The 16,194-nt window shown below is 33.5% G+C and overlaps 1 protein-coding gene across 2 annotated transcripts; it reads left to right on the forward strand.

The window, feature by feature from the left end:
- The first annotated feature begins 216 nt into the window (after positions 1-216).
- Positions 217-11,084, forward strand: LOC114331337 (protein lin-9 homolog). Of its 2 annotated transcripts, none has more exons than XM_028280867.2 (2): positions 217-336; positions 8,116-11,084. In XM_028280867.2, exon 2 carries the CDS (start codon positions 8,138-8,140, stop codon positions 9,875-9,877), a length of 1,740 nt encoding a protein of 579 aa, XP_028136668.1. In that variant the 5' UTR covers positions 217-336; positions 8,116-8,137; the 3' UTR covers positions 9,878-11,084. The 2 variants fall into 2 exon arrangements, with proteins under 2 accessions (XP_028136668.1, XP_028136667.1); XM_028280866.2 differs by lacking the exon at positions 217-336 and adding an exon at positions 422-565 and having other exon boundaries at positions 8,116-11,083.
- Positions 11,085-16,194: the final 5,110 nt, after the last annotated feature.

The raw sequence follows: 16,194 nt of genomic DNA on the forward strand, positions 1-16,194 counted from the left end.
TTAAAATATTTTGAATCAAATCGGTATTGTTCTATTCCTCAATTGAATGTTTGTTTATACCATTTATATCGGCCATTTTCTTGCATTCGACCTGCCCTCTATATTCCTAATCAATCGCGAATTTAGTTCTGTATTTTTCCTGTATAAAAAATATATTCTGATAAAATGCAGGAATTTTTATTTTTATCAATTTGTTGTGCAAAGTTGGTAGCTCTGCAAACGCCTTGGAAGTCAACTTGAAACTTTAAATTTGAATCGTGGTTAAATGATATTACCCGTACAATATCATTTTGTTATAGAAATAAGATTAACAATAATTTTCATCTAATCTAACAGGTAAAGTTGTTTTATTATAAAAAAAATTTTTTTAAAAATTTGTAAAAAAACAAGTTCGGTTATGCGCATCGCGCATTCATTTAACGTCAATATGGCGGCTGTATGTAAAAGTGGTTATTTACAAAAATCAAGATAATTTATTTGTAATAAAATGATTATTTATTAGGTAATTAGTATATTTACGTGATTCTTTGTTTAATGGTTATTATTTGCTAACCATCGTTAATAGGTAAGCCGTTTTTAATATATTCAAATTCAATTGTTTTGTTTTGGTGTAGGTTTGAATTTGAAAATGGTGTTAAAATTCAAAATTTTTTAAATCGTGTTTTTTTTGTTCGAGCATTTTGTTTAAATTCACTAACGAGTAACTTGGTATTTGCATGAGAAAAATTAGTGTGATACTAAAATGTGTATTTATCTGCCCTGGTTCAATTATGTTTTAAATAAAGTACCAATAATCTATGATATACTGATGACACAGCCTACTGTCTTTCAAGGGTAATTCCGATTTGAACAATATGGTTTATGTAATGATAACGAAAAATAAATGAGTTATTAATCTTATATTTGACCAGTTTTAAATAAAATAAATGGAATAATTAAGACTGATATGAAATTTGCTTGTTCACTCTATTTTATAACCTATATCTTTTACTGTGTTACAGTTATTGTTATTTATAAACAGTGCATTTTAATAGTTGATTCTCATTTATTTGCACTCAGTGTCTCATTTGATTCCTTATTTGAATCATCAGCTAAAAAGTTCCCTGACCTTTCCATTATTCCAATTTTTTTTTAATTAAAATATTTGGGGAATAATTTTGTAGATGAAACAAAGCTGATTATAGTTTTTTACATAAAGACTTGGTCTTTTTATATTTAACAATTTTGCATTCTACTCGAACGACTTTGAAGTAAAATCCTAATCTTCTAAAGAAATACAGTGACATAGTCAAAAATTAAATTATTTAAGAAAGTAAACTTGAATAAGTACCACCAAATTATTCAAATAACTATTTGAAACATTTATTTCAACAATATTTTGATGTAGAAATCTATAAATAACTAAAAATGAATATTATTAATAGAAACCACCCTTCTGAAGATGAAACCAAAAGGGGAAAATACAAATGACTTGTTAGAAAAAAATAAAGCAGATAAAAAAGAAAAGTTACAACAGAAGATGTAATAAGTATATTCATTTATTTAAATAATACACCAAATAACTGGTGTCAATCTATAGATCCATATAGGGCTATCAATTGCTGCTCATTTGTTTCGAACACTTGATCTATGACATATTATATTTATCTATATTCCATTATCTATATATTATATCACACATTATATTATGCCATTGGTATATATCAGTGGTTCCCAACCTTTTATGTCTGGCGAACCACCTTCTGATGTGTTTTCATATTCGCGACCCATTCCTCACCCATGATGGCTACTAGGATACGCTACTCAGCTACTGTAAGAGCCACGCCACGACCCACCTGAAATCTGCCCACGACCCACTAGTGGGTTGCAACCCATCGGTTGGGAAACACTGGTATATATGATTGGGATCTACCAAAGACGTATGTCTTTGGTAAATCTAAGTAAGTGTTGGACACAAATGAGCAACAATGAATAGCCTTATTTAGGCAGTTCTGCTAAACTTCAAAAACTTAACTGATTATTGAATTGACACAATCATACCTGCAAAAAAATGATCTTGCTATAAGAATTAAATAAAAAATGATCTTATCTTATCCTGACATTACAACCCATGCAGCACATTGGCGTTATTTACAACTATCTTGTGTCAAACTTCTGTGTCTAGCACACATTCAAGCTCAGTATGTTTTTCCCCATCTTACTAGTGCTTTCTGGGTCTATCCAGAGCCCTTCGGCCCAGAGACCCCCTTGTCTTGATTACAACACCTTCACTGCATTTAGAGATATTTATAAACTTACGTTGAGTGTGTTACTGGTCATATATGTCCTGTATTGAACCTTTGACACAGTGTGTTATGATACAGTCGACACAGCCAACTGTGTTAGTGTATTTCTGGATCTATTTGTCTCTAAACGCAGCGAAGCTGTTAACTTTTTGAATACCCTCTCATTTAACCCTGTCATCTTAGCATATTCAATTTCTTGAAATGTAAATGCTTCACTGCTTATGTAACGGATTTTTTACATATACTATCAACTCTCTGCCCCCAGTTTCCATTCTTTTCCTTTTAGGACACCATCTTCTACCAAGTTTCCTGCCGTCATAGCCTCATTAACTTTAACATCAGTGTTCCCTCTTTTCCTTCATTCTGCAGGTAACGATTTCAATATTTTCAGTCCCATCTGTCCTCTGGAAAACATGATCAAACCAAGTTAATTATCTTCTTTCAATCTCTTCTCATATATTTGAGCCCATGTTCATTTTATTTATTTTATGCCCATTTCAAATTCTCTGTAATTTTTATCTTTAATGACTCCTCAGAAAATCCATTTAGGTTGCTAAGAGCTTGTTTCTCTTACCATTAGTTACAGAGTGCTAAACAGTGCCCAGTTTGCTGCCACCTATTTTTCTAGCATCATCATCTACACTACACCATCCCTCCTTCCATCTCAGATTTGGCTTACCTCTCTTCGTCTACTCCCCACTGTTTATGACATAAGGATTGATCCTATTCATCTCAGGTTGTGGTTCAAATATGAGCAAGAGGTTTTCATCTGTCTTGGGGATGGTTCACGTATCTGATTGATATGTCAGCACTGGCAGTATAAGGGTCTTGTATATTGTTATTTTTGTTTTCTGGCATAAGTTTCATGTTTTTACCCAGACCAAAATAGCACTTGTTTGCCTGAATTATTCTCTGTTTGATTTTTTTCTGTTATGGAGTCATTGGTTATTGGTCATCACAGATCCTAAGTATGGGAATTTGTCCACCCTTTCAAAGATAAAGTTATTAACAGTGAATTAAGGACCAATGTTCTGGCTCTGTTGTTGGGTGTTGATGCCATGATTTTCTTTTTTTCTTTATTTATTTGTAGGCCCTTGTTTTTTGAGGCATTTAAGAAAGTGGTGTACATTTCTTTTAACTTTGCTTCTTGTATGAGGAATTGGGTCTGAATCATCTAGATCAGGGGTTCCCCCAACCTTTTAGCAACTGCGTACCACCTGAAATGTTTTGGAGAATTTGGCGTACCACCAAACACCAGGATTCATGAAAGCGCCCCCCCCCCTTCCTAAATTTTTCAGTAACATATTTACACTAAGTAACACTGGTTCAGAAAAACCAGTCTCACACAAGTAACTAGTGACAAATGGCATCAAAAACAGCGTAGCTTGCCAGAAGAGCATTGGTTACTCGGATTTACACCCGATCAAGAAGTCAATTAAGAATTTCTTTTTAAAGCTGTCGTTCATAGAATTGTCTTCTCTTAGATCGAAAAATATTTCCTGTAATTCCAACTCATTTGGTGAGGTTCCTACAAAATGATTTCTGATCCAGTCAAGTTTGGAATAATCTTCAGAGAAACATTTATTTCAACTTTCTTGAAGAGATTCCAAGTGAAGAATTATATCAGCAACCACATCTGGTATTGGAGATATTTCGTTTTCTTTAAAAAATGATGACAGCCTAGGAAATGCAGAGACAATATTTCATTGTATTTGAGAACATAAAAGAAACAACTTTTTCTTGAAAGGATTTTATTTTCTCATTGGCTGTAAAGAGTGTTGTGTTTGCTCCCTGAAGACATGTTCAACGTGTTGAGTCTGTCAAAATTGTCAGCTAGCTACGTCAATATTGACAATCATTCTTCATCACAAAACAAGTTTTCATGTCATTATTTTTTTCAGTTAAAAGCATTAAAACTTCTGACGTCAGTTCGAAGAGAGAGATGAAAATTTTCCCTCGAGATAACCATCTCACTTTTATATGCAATAGAAGAGTTTTGAACTTGCTACCCATATCTTCACACATCGAGGAAAATAATCTTGAATTAAGAGTCCTAGCCTTTCAAAAGTTAATAACTTTCATAGCATGTGATGAAACGGAGATCATATTTTCCGGCATACCTTTAGCAACTAATCTTTCTCGGCGTTAACACAATGTGAACTTCGGCATTCAGAAGCAACTTTCTTTATTTTTGCTGCTAGCCCTGTCAATTTTACTGACAGCTTTTGCTCCATCTGTACATAAACCAATATACTTTTGACAAAGAACGCCCATTTTGATCACAAACTCATTTATTGTATTAAAAATGAGTCACACTGTTGTGTTTGATTCAAGTGGTTTGCAGAATAAAAACTATTCTATAACTTCTTCATGAAAATCAAATCGTCCAAATACGAGTAGCAGCATAATCGCTTGTTTCACCCACGCGACGCGTACCACCTGAAACCTTCCTGCATATCACCAGTGGTACGTGTACCACCGGTTGGGAACCTCTGATCTAGATCAGTGGTGGGTAAACTTTTTTAAGGGGGGCCACAAAGTTCAAGCAATTCTATAGGAGGGCCAGAATTATAGAAAAAAATGCATTTTGTGTTAAAGCTATATGTATACTATCCATGTCAATGGACACTCGGCAGGCCGGATTAAATACAGTATAACCTGCCACATCCGGACCTCCCCATATCCCGGTTTTACCGAAGAACTAAAGATGGTGAAATAAAGTGTCTTTTTTTGTCCCCAAATGTAACATCCCTCTGTCCGCCTATAGACCAGGGTGTTATAGAATCTATAAAAGGTGTCTATCGATGAAAGTTATTGACGGCATTGATTGCTGGAATGGATGAAGGAGAAAATGTTACAGATTCTAAAAAGGTGGACATGTTGGATGTGGTGATGTGGGTGGCCCAAGCATGGGCTGACATAAAACCAATAACAATGGTAAGGTCAGTAAAGCGCTAAAAATCCGGTCGTAATGAGTCACTTCAAGTCGTTCGAGGCTCTGCCAGGCTACGTTCAAAGTCAAGAAGATACTTGTTCAAGTGACGTGATGCTCTTAAGAAGGATGAGAGACATAGCTTCAAAAAAACCGTGTACAGTGTGAAAAGCAGAAGAAAATAACCAACCAAGTTTATAAACATTTAATTTTTAAAACCTAAACTTATACAGCTTTAAACTGTATAATGTTTAGGTTTTTATTTTACCTTTCTTATCTATGCAATATATGTATGCACTGTATTTTAGTCCTTATATTAAATGCCTAAATCGCTATAACCTATTGTACAAATTTCAGGCCGTTTACAACTACATATTTTTAAATGGTCTTGATATCCGGATCAGTTGGTCGCCACATTGATCTGGATGTGGCATGTTTTACTGTACTTTCACGGGCCGGAGTTGGCCCGCGGGCCATACTTTGCCCATCACTGATCTAGATAGATCATAATCTGAGGATTTGTTAAAAACATTTCCTCTGTTGTTTATTATGGCGTCTTTAACTGCTGTTTCCAAGATTATGTTGAAAAGGAAGCATACCAGCGCATCTCTCTGCCTTAGTCTATCATGCATTTAAAATGCTTGGGAATGTTAATCCTGCATTTCAATTGCTTGGGAATGTTAACCCTGCATTTCTGCTTTGCAAACAACTTTATGGATTGTATCTCTTACTAATCTTAGTTTATTGGGAACGTAAAATTCATCCATGGCTTCTTACAATGTACTTCATAGCACCCTATCATAGGTCCGATTTATGAAGAGATGATAAGTATCGATATTGAATTCATTGGTTTTTTCCAGTATTTGTCTCAGCACAAAATTCTGACCCATTATTGATCAACCAGATGTAAATAAACCACTTTGATATTCGCTAAGAAACTTCTCTGAATACACATTGAAATACTTACTATGTTTTTTATACTTATTCTTATAGTATTTCGTATACTGTGTTAAGAAGGGTTATACCCCTATAGTTTCTGTATATTCGAATTGATCACCATTTTTGTGTAACTGACAAACAACTCTAGTAGATCACTCTTCTGGAATTTCTTCCTCATTCCAAGCTTGTACTACTATTTTATATTTGATTAGTAAGATTGACATTATTATTATTGTTAAATTCTTAGTTTATTTTTTCTATTTAATTATGTTTACTTGTAATAGCACTTATTATTGTAATATATGTTTTACAGTGGTTTTCCTGTCAAATAAATATATTAATAAATTTAGTGCTTGTTTAGTTAGTCGATTTTCCTCCAGGCTATTTATCTGTTGTTGTCTTTATTTCTTTCTCTGTCTATTTAGTTGTGTAATGCCTATCACTCTTGTGAGAAATCTCGTTTTGCTAGCTGGATATTAGCGTTGTATATTACCAACCTTTCATATCCACAGAGTAGATATGGTCATAGGCCATAACTTTCATCTTTTTTGACAATATTTCATCATCGTAAAGACTCTGTTTGCATCCACAGTCAAACATACCAACAACCCAATTCTTCGAGATCCTCTTGATGACATCTGACCAGTGAGTGGGAGGTCAGTCATATCTGCATCATATTTAAATTCCCACTCAATCAAAATATAATATACAAGGTGACCCATCATATACGCATTGGTCTCTGTACAGAAAACAACTTAATATTCATAAGTTTTTTCTCCATAGGAATATAGAGGGCCATTAACATATTTATTTAAAAATAATATAAATTATACAGGGTGCTCCAAAAAAGATTGGTATATCAGCATTATATTTTTTTATAGAAGACCCCATATTTGATTTTTTTAAATTGTCCTTAATAAAAGTCACACTTTTATAAGGGTTCCCTATACCCAAATAGAAGATATTTTGTTTTATTTCGATTTTTAAATGAAATATCTACGAATCTAAGACTCAGGGACAAATTTGTTCTTGGGCTTTGATACAGCTAAAACTAATAAATCATTTGGATGGAGCCCTCGCACATTTTCAACTTTAGGTATAGCATTACTTAAAGCAGCATCCACATAAATGGCCTCCAAGATCTCTGCTCTTGACGCCAATGGACTTTTTTTTCTGGGGATATAGCACAGTAGTATACATGTACCTATGTACACTATAGCATATAACAAAACACAAATATGTAGAACATACAAATGTAATGTTCTCATATAACTGTATTCTTCTATAACTGTAATTAAGAGAGTATTAGTGATAGCGAAGTTTTGTTATATACCTACTATACTTTGTATTGTAAAGTTTGATCATTTATGTCAGTAATGTCTGTAAGATGTGCTGGATTGTAATAAACAATACCCTAGTCCACATGGATTAATTTCGCGAATAAATTAATAACTACAACCGTTTTTTCTCTCTATTTCAATGCCTTCTATGGAATTACTAAACCCATCTAATAAATTTGTTTGTTTGTTTCAATCTGTTATTTCTTTACCAAAACTCTAGATTTAGTAATTCGATTGTCTTTGTCATAGTTAATTGTAATTAAGAAACTACAATTAGAAAACCATTTACAATACACTCTACTTGGTGGTCTGGAATTATTTCTTCTTGACACACATTTTCTCATAGAGAGCACATGAAGGCTAAAAATACTGCAGCTACTAAAAAAATCACCATTAGTAAGTGGAAGCAGTAACGGCAGTTGTTGCATCGTATTAGAAAATGTCTGCCCCAGTTTCAGATGAAACGTAAAGAAGAAGTAATTCTAGACCACTGCTTATCAATCACGAAAACAATATATTATTACAAAACTTCTTTGAAACCCTACATACATTCCTTGATAGTCATACCTAATTTTCTTTATTGTATATAAACCAGCATTAATATGTAATAACGTTTTAGGTGAACAAAATTTACTGACAAAATGACCAACGAAAACATGACCATAAAGCAAGAGGTGATGGAGGATGATGACATGGAAATAGATGAGGATCTTCCCACATTAGGTCCTGCTGCTTTAGGATTGCAAAGAGTTGGCACAGTGCCTCCCCCAAAACCCACTCCTACACAACCCCCACAAGTCTTAAATGCTCGAGGGATGCCGGCTAGGATAAGAAAGAAAAATAGACTATTTTTTGATGACGATATTGTAAATACTCCACACCACAGAGTTCCAAGTGCTAAGAAGCAAAAAGCTACACCATCCAAAAAACCGACACCCGTGAAAGTGAAATTAGAGAGGAATGAATATAAATCTACTCCTAAAAAGACTCCATCTAAGGAAGTTAAGCATGAAAGAGACTCCCCTCCGCCTGTTTTAAACTCTCCAGATAGAAAAATTGGTCAAAAAATAGGACTGAGGCTTAGAAATTTACTGAAATTACCAAAAGCTCACAAATGGGTATGTTATGAATGGTTTTATAGCAATATTGATCGCTGTCTCTTTGATGGGGACAATGATTTTACTATTTGTTTGAAAGAATCCTTCCCCGATTTAAAATTGAAAGAATTAACTAGAGTAGAATGGACGAAGATTAGAAGAATGATGGGTAAACCTCGTAGATGTTCTCAAGCATTTTTCAATGAAGAAAGACTAGAATTGGAAAAGAAAAGAAAGAAAATACGAGCCCTACAACAAAGAAAAGCAACAGATATGACTAGTTTTAAAGACCTACCGCCAGAAGTTCCTATGCAATTGGTTATAGGAACCAAGGTAACAGCAAGATTAAGAAAACCACAAGATGGTCTTTTTACTGGCAGTATTGATGCTGTTGATACCTCAAACAATACATACCGTATTACTTTTGAGAGACAAGGCTTGGGAACTCATTCCGTACCTGACTATGAAGTTCTTTCAAATGAACCTCCAGAAACGATATCAATACTGAGTTTTCAAGCTACATTCAGACCTAGAAATAATGTCTCCTTTTCTCCTGTATTAAAGAGTCCTGTTATAAATAATCTGAAATTAAGAAAAGATCCTTTGCTCTCAGGTTCATTGCTCAATACTCCTCCCTTCTTACCTTCTTTAGATGAGGGTAAAATAGGCGGTTACCCTGCAAAATTATTAGAAAAGATGGTTTTGGTTACTAAAATTCTGAACGTTAAAAAAATGAAAATAAAAATGTTAAAAAAGCTGAATTCAGAAGCTGAAAAACTGTTTTCGTTTGATGAAGATATTCCTGATGATTTTGAAAGAACATACGCAGGTGTACTTGTCGACCTTGAAAAATTAAATTTTGATCTCCAAAAGTATCTTGACGAAATGCAAATTTACTGCAAACAGATAGCACCGGAACCCAGCGTGGCAGCTATGCTCACACCTTCGCATTTGAGAGAAAAATGTCGCGAAGAAGCTAAAGATATTGTAGATAAGCATAACTGTATTATAGCTTCGGACAAAGATCCTTGCCAGAATCCTTCAATATTGGATTTAATCACAGATCTCACATCACTATTACTTCAAGTTAAAAACATGTCCGATGCCGAAAGCAATGCCTATGAGCTGCAAGTGTTGCAAGGTACGATGGAACAAATTAAAAGGAAACTTACTCCCGTTAATCAACAAGTTTTTCAGGCTAATGTAGAAGTGCATATGAAACACATTGAAGTAGGTTTAAATCAGATTAATATTGACAAATTACTTTTGGGTACAAAAATTTAAGTATAGGTAATTTTATTTTATTGTATAGAAATTTATTTATTTCAGACTGTATAGATAATTTGGGCAAATGTTTAGTTATGCGCACTAATACTCAATAATGCTCGACGTAAAGACTTTTTAAAAGTAAAAAATATTTAATAACATTAAAAATTTCCGCAGGAGGCACGAAAAATTTTCGATACATTATATTTAATATTATAAATCTTTAATATTACATAACAAGAGTTATTACCGAAAGGTAATTGGGTAATACTCCATAGTCATTCAAACGAGCAGAATAGACCTATTACAAGGTTTATGGTAAAAAAAACAGACATTTTAGAGTTAAGTTGATGAGACTGATGTTATCCAATTGAGTTATCCAGTGAGGACGTTTAGGTTGGAATAAATTCATTTTCTCGAGAATTGGCGATTTTGGAGAGAAATCCCGAAACAGGTCGATTTCTATATTCAAATTATTATTTTTTGGCATGTATACAGGGTGTTTGGTAAAGAATGGGCCATAGCTTAACCTCAGGTTCCTGAGGTTAAAATAGGCCGATTTAAGCTAACTTACCTTAGTACAAGGTTTATAATAACCGAGATACAGGGTGTCAAAGTTAAACTTTTTTTTTATTTATTATTGAATATTTCCTGACAGGTATGAGATAACAACATGAAATTTGGTATGTGGGGGTTTTTTGGGTCGAGAAAACTAAATTCCCTACCAAAAATTATGTATTGCCCAGAGGGCGCCACATACGCCTTTCAGCACTCATTTATTACGTTCAATTTTTTTATCCCTCTGTATAATTTTGACATTAAAATTTTTATTCACCTATTAGTTTTACTTAAAAAAGGTATACTTCTTTCATCTCCCTAAACTCGACCGTTTTCCAGATAAACGCATTTTAAATCTGCGATACACCATCATTTTTAGCATAATATTGTAGTTACACCCGAAAAATAACTTAAAACCATAAAATTATCCAAAAATGTATCGCAAATTTGTTCAAATGGAATTTGCGATGCAATGACATAAATTTGAGAACTGGCACAATTATTATGGTTTTAAGATATTTTTCGGGTGGAACTACAATGATATGCTAAAAATGATGGTGTATCGCAGATTTAAAATGCGTTTATGTCGAAAACGGTTGAGTTTAGGGAGATGAAAGAAGTGTACCTTTTTTAAGTAAAACTAATAGGAGAATAAAAATTTTAATGTCAAAATTATACAGAGTGAGGGATAAAAAAAATTGAACCTAATAAATGAGTGCTGAAAGGCGTATGTGGCGCCCTCTGGGCAATACATAATTTTTGGTAGGGAATTTAGTTTTCTCGACCCAAAAAACCCCCACATACCAAATTTCATGTTGTTATCTCATACCTGTCAGGAAATATTCATTCATAAATAAAAAAAGTTTAACTTTGACACCCTGTATCTCGGTTATTATAAACTTTGTACTAAGGTAAGTTAGCTTAAATCGGCCTATTTTAACCTCAGGAACCTGAGGTTAAGCTATGGCCCATTCTTTACCAAACACCCTGTATAACATATTAGTGACGTCATCAATTTGGGCGTGATGACGTAATCGATGATTTTTTAAAAATGAGAATGGGAGTCGCATGCTAGCTAATTTGAAAGGGTATTTAATTCTCTATTCAGTAATATAAACATTAACATAATACAGGGTGCCAAAAAAATTGTTGATTAAATTAATTGACACAAAAAGAAGAATGGAAGCCATTTATTTAATTCAAAATACTTTACTGCTGTCAGAAAACAGGTACAATGTTTATTTCACAAATAAACATTGCTTTTCGCTTAAATTCAATGTTCACACTTCTAAGAGACATGTGGGTGGCAGCTTTAACATTTAATTTAAGCTAAAAACAATATTTATTTGCCAATTAAACATTTCATTCTGTTTTCTGATAGCACTAAAATGTATTTTGAATTAAATAAATTGCTTCTTCTTCTTCTTGCAGTAACGTCTACTATCGGAGGTTGGCTATCATCACAGCAATCTTAACTTTGTTGGCTGCAGCTCTGAACAATTATATTAAACGGCACCCGTACCACTCCCTTAAATTTCACAACCAGGAAATCCTCTACGTCCATATAAATAAATTGCTTACATTCTTCTTTTTGTGTCAATTAATTTAACCAACATTTTTGGACACCCTGTGTAAATAATTATGTTAACGTTTATACTACTGAATAGAGAATTGAATAACCTTACCAATGAGCTATCACAGGACCCCTATTCTCATTAAAAAAACTATCGATAACGTCATCACGCCCAGATGGATGACGTCACTAGTATTATATAATATATGCCAAAAAATCATAATTTAAATATAAAAATCGACCTGTTTCGGGAGTTCTCTCCAAAATCGCACATTCTCGAGAAAATGAATTTATTCCAACCTAAACGTCCTCACTGTATACCTATTTACATCTTTAATCAGTTCACAGATTATATATGAGCAAAGTTGTAGTGTTCTGGGTAATTAAAAATTTTCCAAGTGTTGGGTTATGAAAATTATGTACCTTGAAGGGTAGCACTGGATGTATTACCTTATTGCATATGGTAATACTCAGGAAATAAACTACAACTAAAGCTACAACTCCCACATGAAGATATTTGAAAATAACAAAAATTTAATCAAACTGGGCATATTTATGCCATTTATTTTATACTATTTATTTTATTAAGAGTTATTATTATGTGTGTATGAAATCATTTTGGTTGTATACTTCACAGACGTATTCTACAAAAATGTCGAAGACATTTATATTAACACAGATTTTTCATGACTTGCTACGATGTCGACTTATTATTTTTCCCTAATATGTAATAATAATTATTGCTAACATTCTTTTCTCTTTATATGCCTTTTTTCTTTTTTTGTATTCTAGTTGCTAGCCATGCCATATATGTATACAGTCTGGTGCAACTGAAAGGAATAATTTTTTGTGATGGTGCAAATGAAAGGATATTTATTTTTAAATTATGACTTTTTGACACTTATATCATACTAGTGACGTCATCCATCTGGGCGTGATCACGTAATCGATGATTTTTTAAATGAGAATAAGGGTCGTGTGCTAGCTCATTTGGAAGGTTACTCAATTTTCTGTTCACTAATATAAACATTAACACAATTAAAATGTTCGGAAAGATTTCCGCGGTCTGGTAAATGAAAATTACTAAGTTCTCGGGAAGAACCGCGTTGAGAATTTATAACTCGACGTTTCGGCACCTTTTTTGGAGCCATTATCAAGAGGGGTATGGTTCCGTTCGAGTTCGGGGTCTCAATCTGCCTACTCCCCTCACTCGTGACGTACCACGTCACTCGACACTGAGGAGTAGGCAGATTGAGACCTCAGTGCCGCTTGACCGTTCTCCTAGAGAACAAGACACTACTGGTACGTCACGAGTGAGGGGAGTAGGCAGATTGAGACCCCGAACTCGAACGGAACCATACCCCTCTTGATAATGGCTCCAAAAGGGGTGCCGAAACGTCGAGTTATAAATTCTCAACGCGGTTCTTCCCGAGAACTTAGTAATTTTCATTAACACAATTATTTATACAGATTGTCACAAAAAAATGTTTTTAATAAAATTAATTGACAAAAGAAAAATGTATATTATTAAATTTATTTAACTCAAAATACATTATACCGTTGTCAGAAAACAAAAGAAAATGTTTAATTCATAAATAAACATTGTTTTCGCTTAAATTCAATGTTCAAGCTGCCACCCATCTACCTCTTGGCAGTTTGAACATTGAACTTAAGCGAAAAGCTATGTTTATTTGTTAAATAAATATTTTTTTCTGTTTACTTTTCTGGCAGCAATAAAATGTATTTTGAATTTAATAAATACATAAATTCTTCTTTTTGTGTCAATTAATTTTATAATTTTTGGACACCCTGTATAAATACTTATGTTAATTTTTACATTACTGAATAGAGAGTGCAATAAGCTTTCAAATGAGCTAGCATATTATGACCCCTATTCTTATTTAAAAAAATCATCGATTACATGATCACGCCTAGATGGATGACGTCACTAGTATGACATATATGTCAAAAAATCATAATTTAAAAATAAAAATCGACCTGTTTCAGGATTTTTCCTTAAAGTCGCAGGCTTACGAAGTAACGAATTTATTTCTTTTATTTGCACCATACTGTATATGAAGCAATAAGAAGTTAAGAAACTACTCTTTGATGCGAATTCTAGAAAACTCTAGATTCTTTCATAGTATAATTACCGTTTGTCAGCACTGGTTGGGTTAATTTTTCTTTGCTTTGTTTCAGTGATCTTATGGTTTTCCATGCTTATCTAGAGCTTCTCTTCTTCATACTAGGCACATATTATCGTTGTTCATCCTTCTGGCCATTCCTTGGTTTTAAATTTCCCGGTTTGAGAGATTATATTTTGGCCGTTTATCTGCCGCACCCTGTATATATAAGCTTTGTGACAATTCCTGATGAACCTTTTATGTGACTCTGGTACTCCCATGGTTCTTGTATCAAGGCCATGTCAAACCTAATTTTTTGGTCTTTGTTCGTTTGTAAGAACTGGTTCCGTGCAAATATTCTGCTCTTTAATATTTGTTGTTTTCTCTCTTCCTCTATTTTTATCGCTGGATAACTCAGTTTCCTCAATTGCCAATTTATAACGAATGGGCTCTTTTAAAATTATTATAGTTATAGTTTTTTCTATAAACTGATCATGTGTAACATTAATGAGACAGTCTGTAAAGGTTGATTATATTTTCTGCAATGATCGTAACATCATCCACATAATAGATATTTGTTTGTTCGTGTAGTTGCATGTAATAACTAAGTTCGTATATTTTTAGTCATCTACAATGCTTATTGCGTCTTATGTAGATAACTTTTATCTCTGTAATATTTAAAGACTTTATGTGATACCGGCAACATTGTAGCTCGCCATTGTATGAATTCACGACGATTCGTTATTTTAGTGTGCACAACTATCCGTTTGACAAAAAATGGTCTCATTTTAAAATGCCACGTAGTGGTATATAGGATTAAAATTGTTAAACATGACGAAAATTTAATTTCTTTTAATCGTTATATCAATTTATTATGTATAATTTTAGTTAAAACAATATTTAAGATCATTTAATTTTATTTATATGCTTTAATGGAGAATTTACACATTTGTTGTATGAAAACATCAAAGTTAATTTTTTATTTCTTCATTGTTTGAGTCTGGGCATGTCCTGCTTTATTTTCTTGTCCTTCTTGTCCTCTCCCCTTGTGATTCGTGTTCTTTTATATTCCTATCTGCTTTTATAATCTAATGGTGTCCTAAAAACAGTGGTAGGTACATTTAGATTTATAGATGGTGCTGTAATGCGAAACTTGTCAATTTTTATAAAAGATCCTATAGTGGACTCTATAAGGGGAAACTTATGTAGATGTCCAATCTTTGATTTTGCGCTTCTCTTACTGCGTGAGCATACATCTGATTGTTTATAGTCAAAAAAGGAGTTAAATTTGTTAAACTGTCTAAAATTTCAGCACTCAAAATGGTCGGCATCGGCCGATCTAGTTACTAAAATAAGCCCATCCTGCTAAAGTTCAAAGCAATTTTGATATTGACTATTAATATCTAATGATGATTTTTAAACTAGAGAAATGGCTCCGATGCCTAAACTGCTGGAGTTATTCTAGTGATAATAGACCAAGATATTTCAGTATGTTTTATTCTCAATATCGTATATCTCAAATAGAGATTAACTAAGTGTTATTCGTCAATATCATAATACGTCAATCAATACCAATAATGACATAAGCATCAACTATAATAAATCTTACAGCCTAGGTCAACATACAACGGTGTTCCAGGCTGAAGTTTTTGCTTTGGTGGAGTGCATTGATGAAGACCCTAAAGCTGAGAGAATCAACATTTACACAGATAGCCAATCGGCTATCCTGGCTGTAAAGAACCGTCTCACCAAATCAAAACTGGTGAGAAAATGCAAAGATCTCCTCAATAACCTGGCAAAAGACAATAAAGTGTCTTTAATATGGGTGCCGGGTCATGAAGGGGTGCATGGGAACGAACGAGCAGATATGTTAGCGAAACAAGGCTCGAGAGAAACTTTTGAAGGCCCAGAACCTTTCTGTGGCATCACTAAAGATGCTATGAAAAACGAGGTTCAGAAATGGCTGATAAAGAATCATCAAAATAAATGGAGAACCACTCAAGGGCAAATCCAGACTAAAAAAATAATCAAGAATATTGATAACAAACTCTCGAACAGTTTAATGAACCTCAATAAACGAG

This window comes from Diabrotica virgifera, chromosome 1 (genome assembly GCF_917563875.1).
Source record: "Diabrotica virgifera virgifera chromosome 1, PGI_DIABVI_V3a".
In the NCBI taxonomy this organism is placed as follows: Eukaryota; Metazoa; Arthropoda; class Insecta; order Coleoptera; family Chrysomelidae; genus Diabrotica; species Diabrotica virgifera.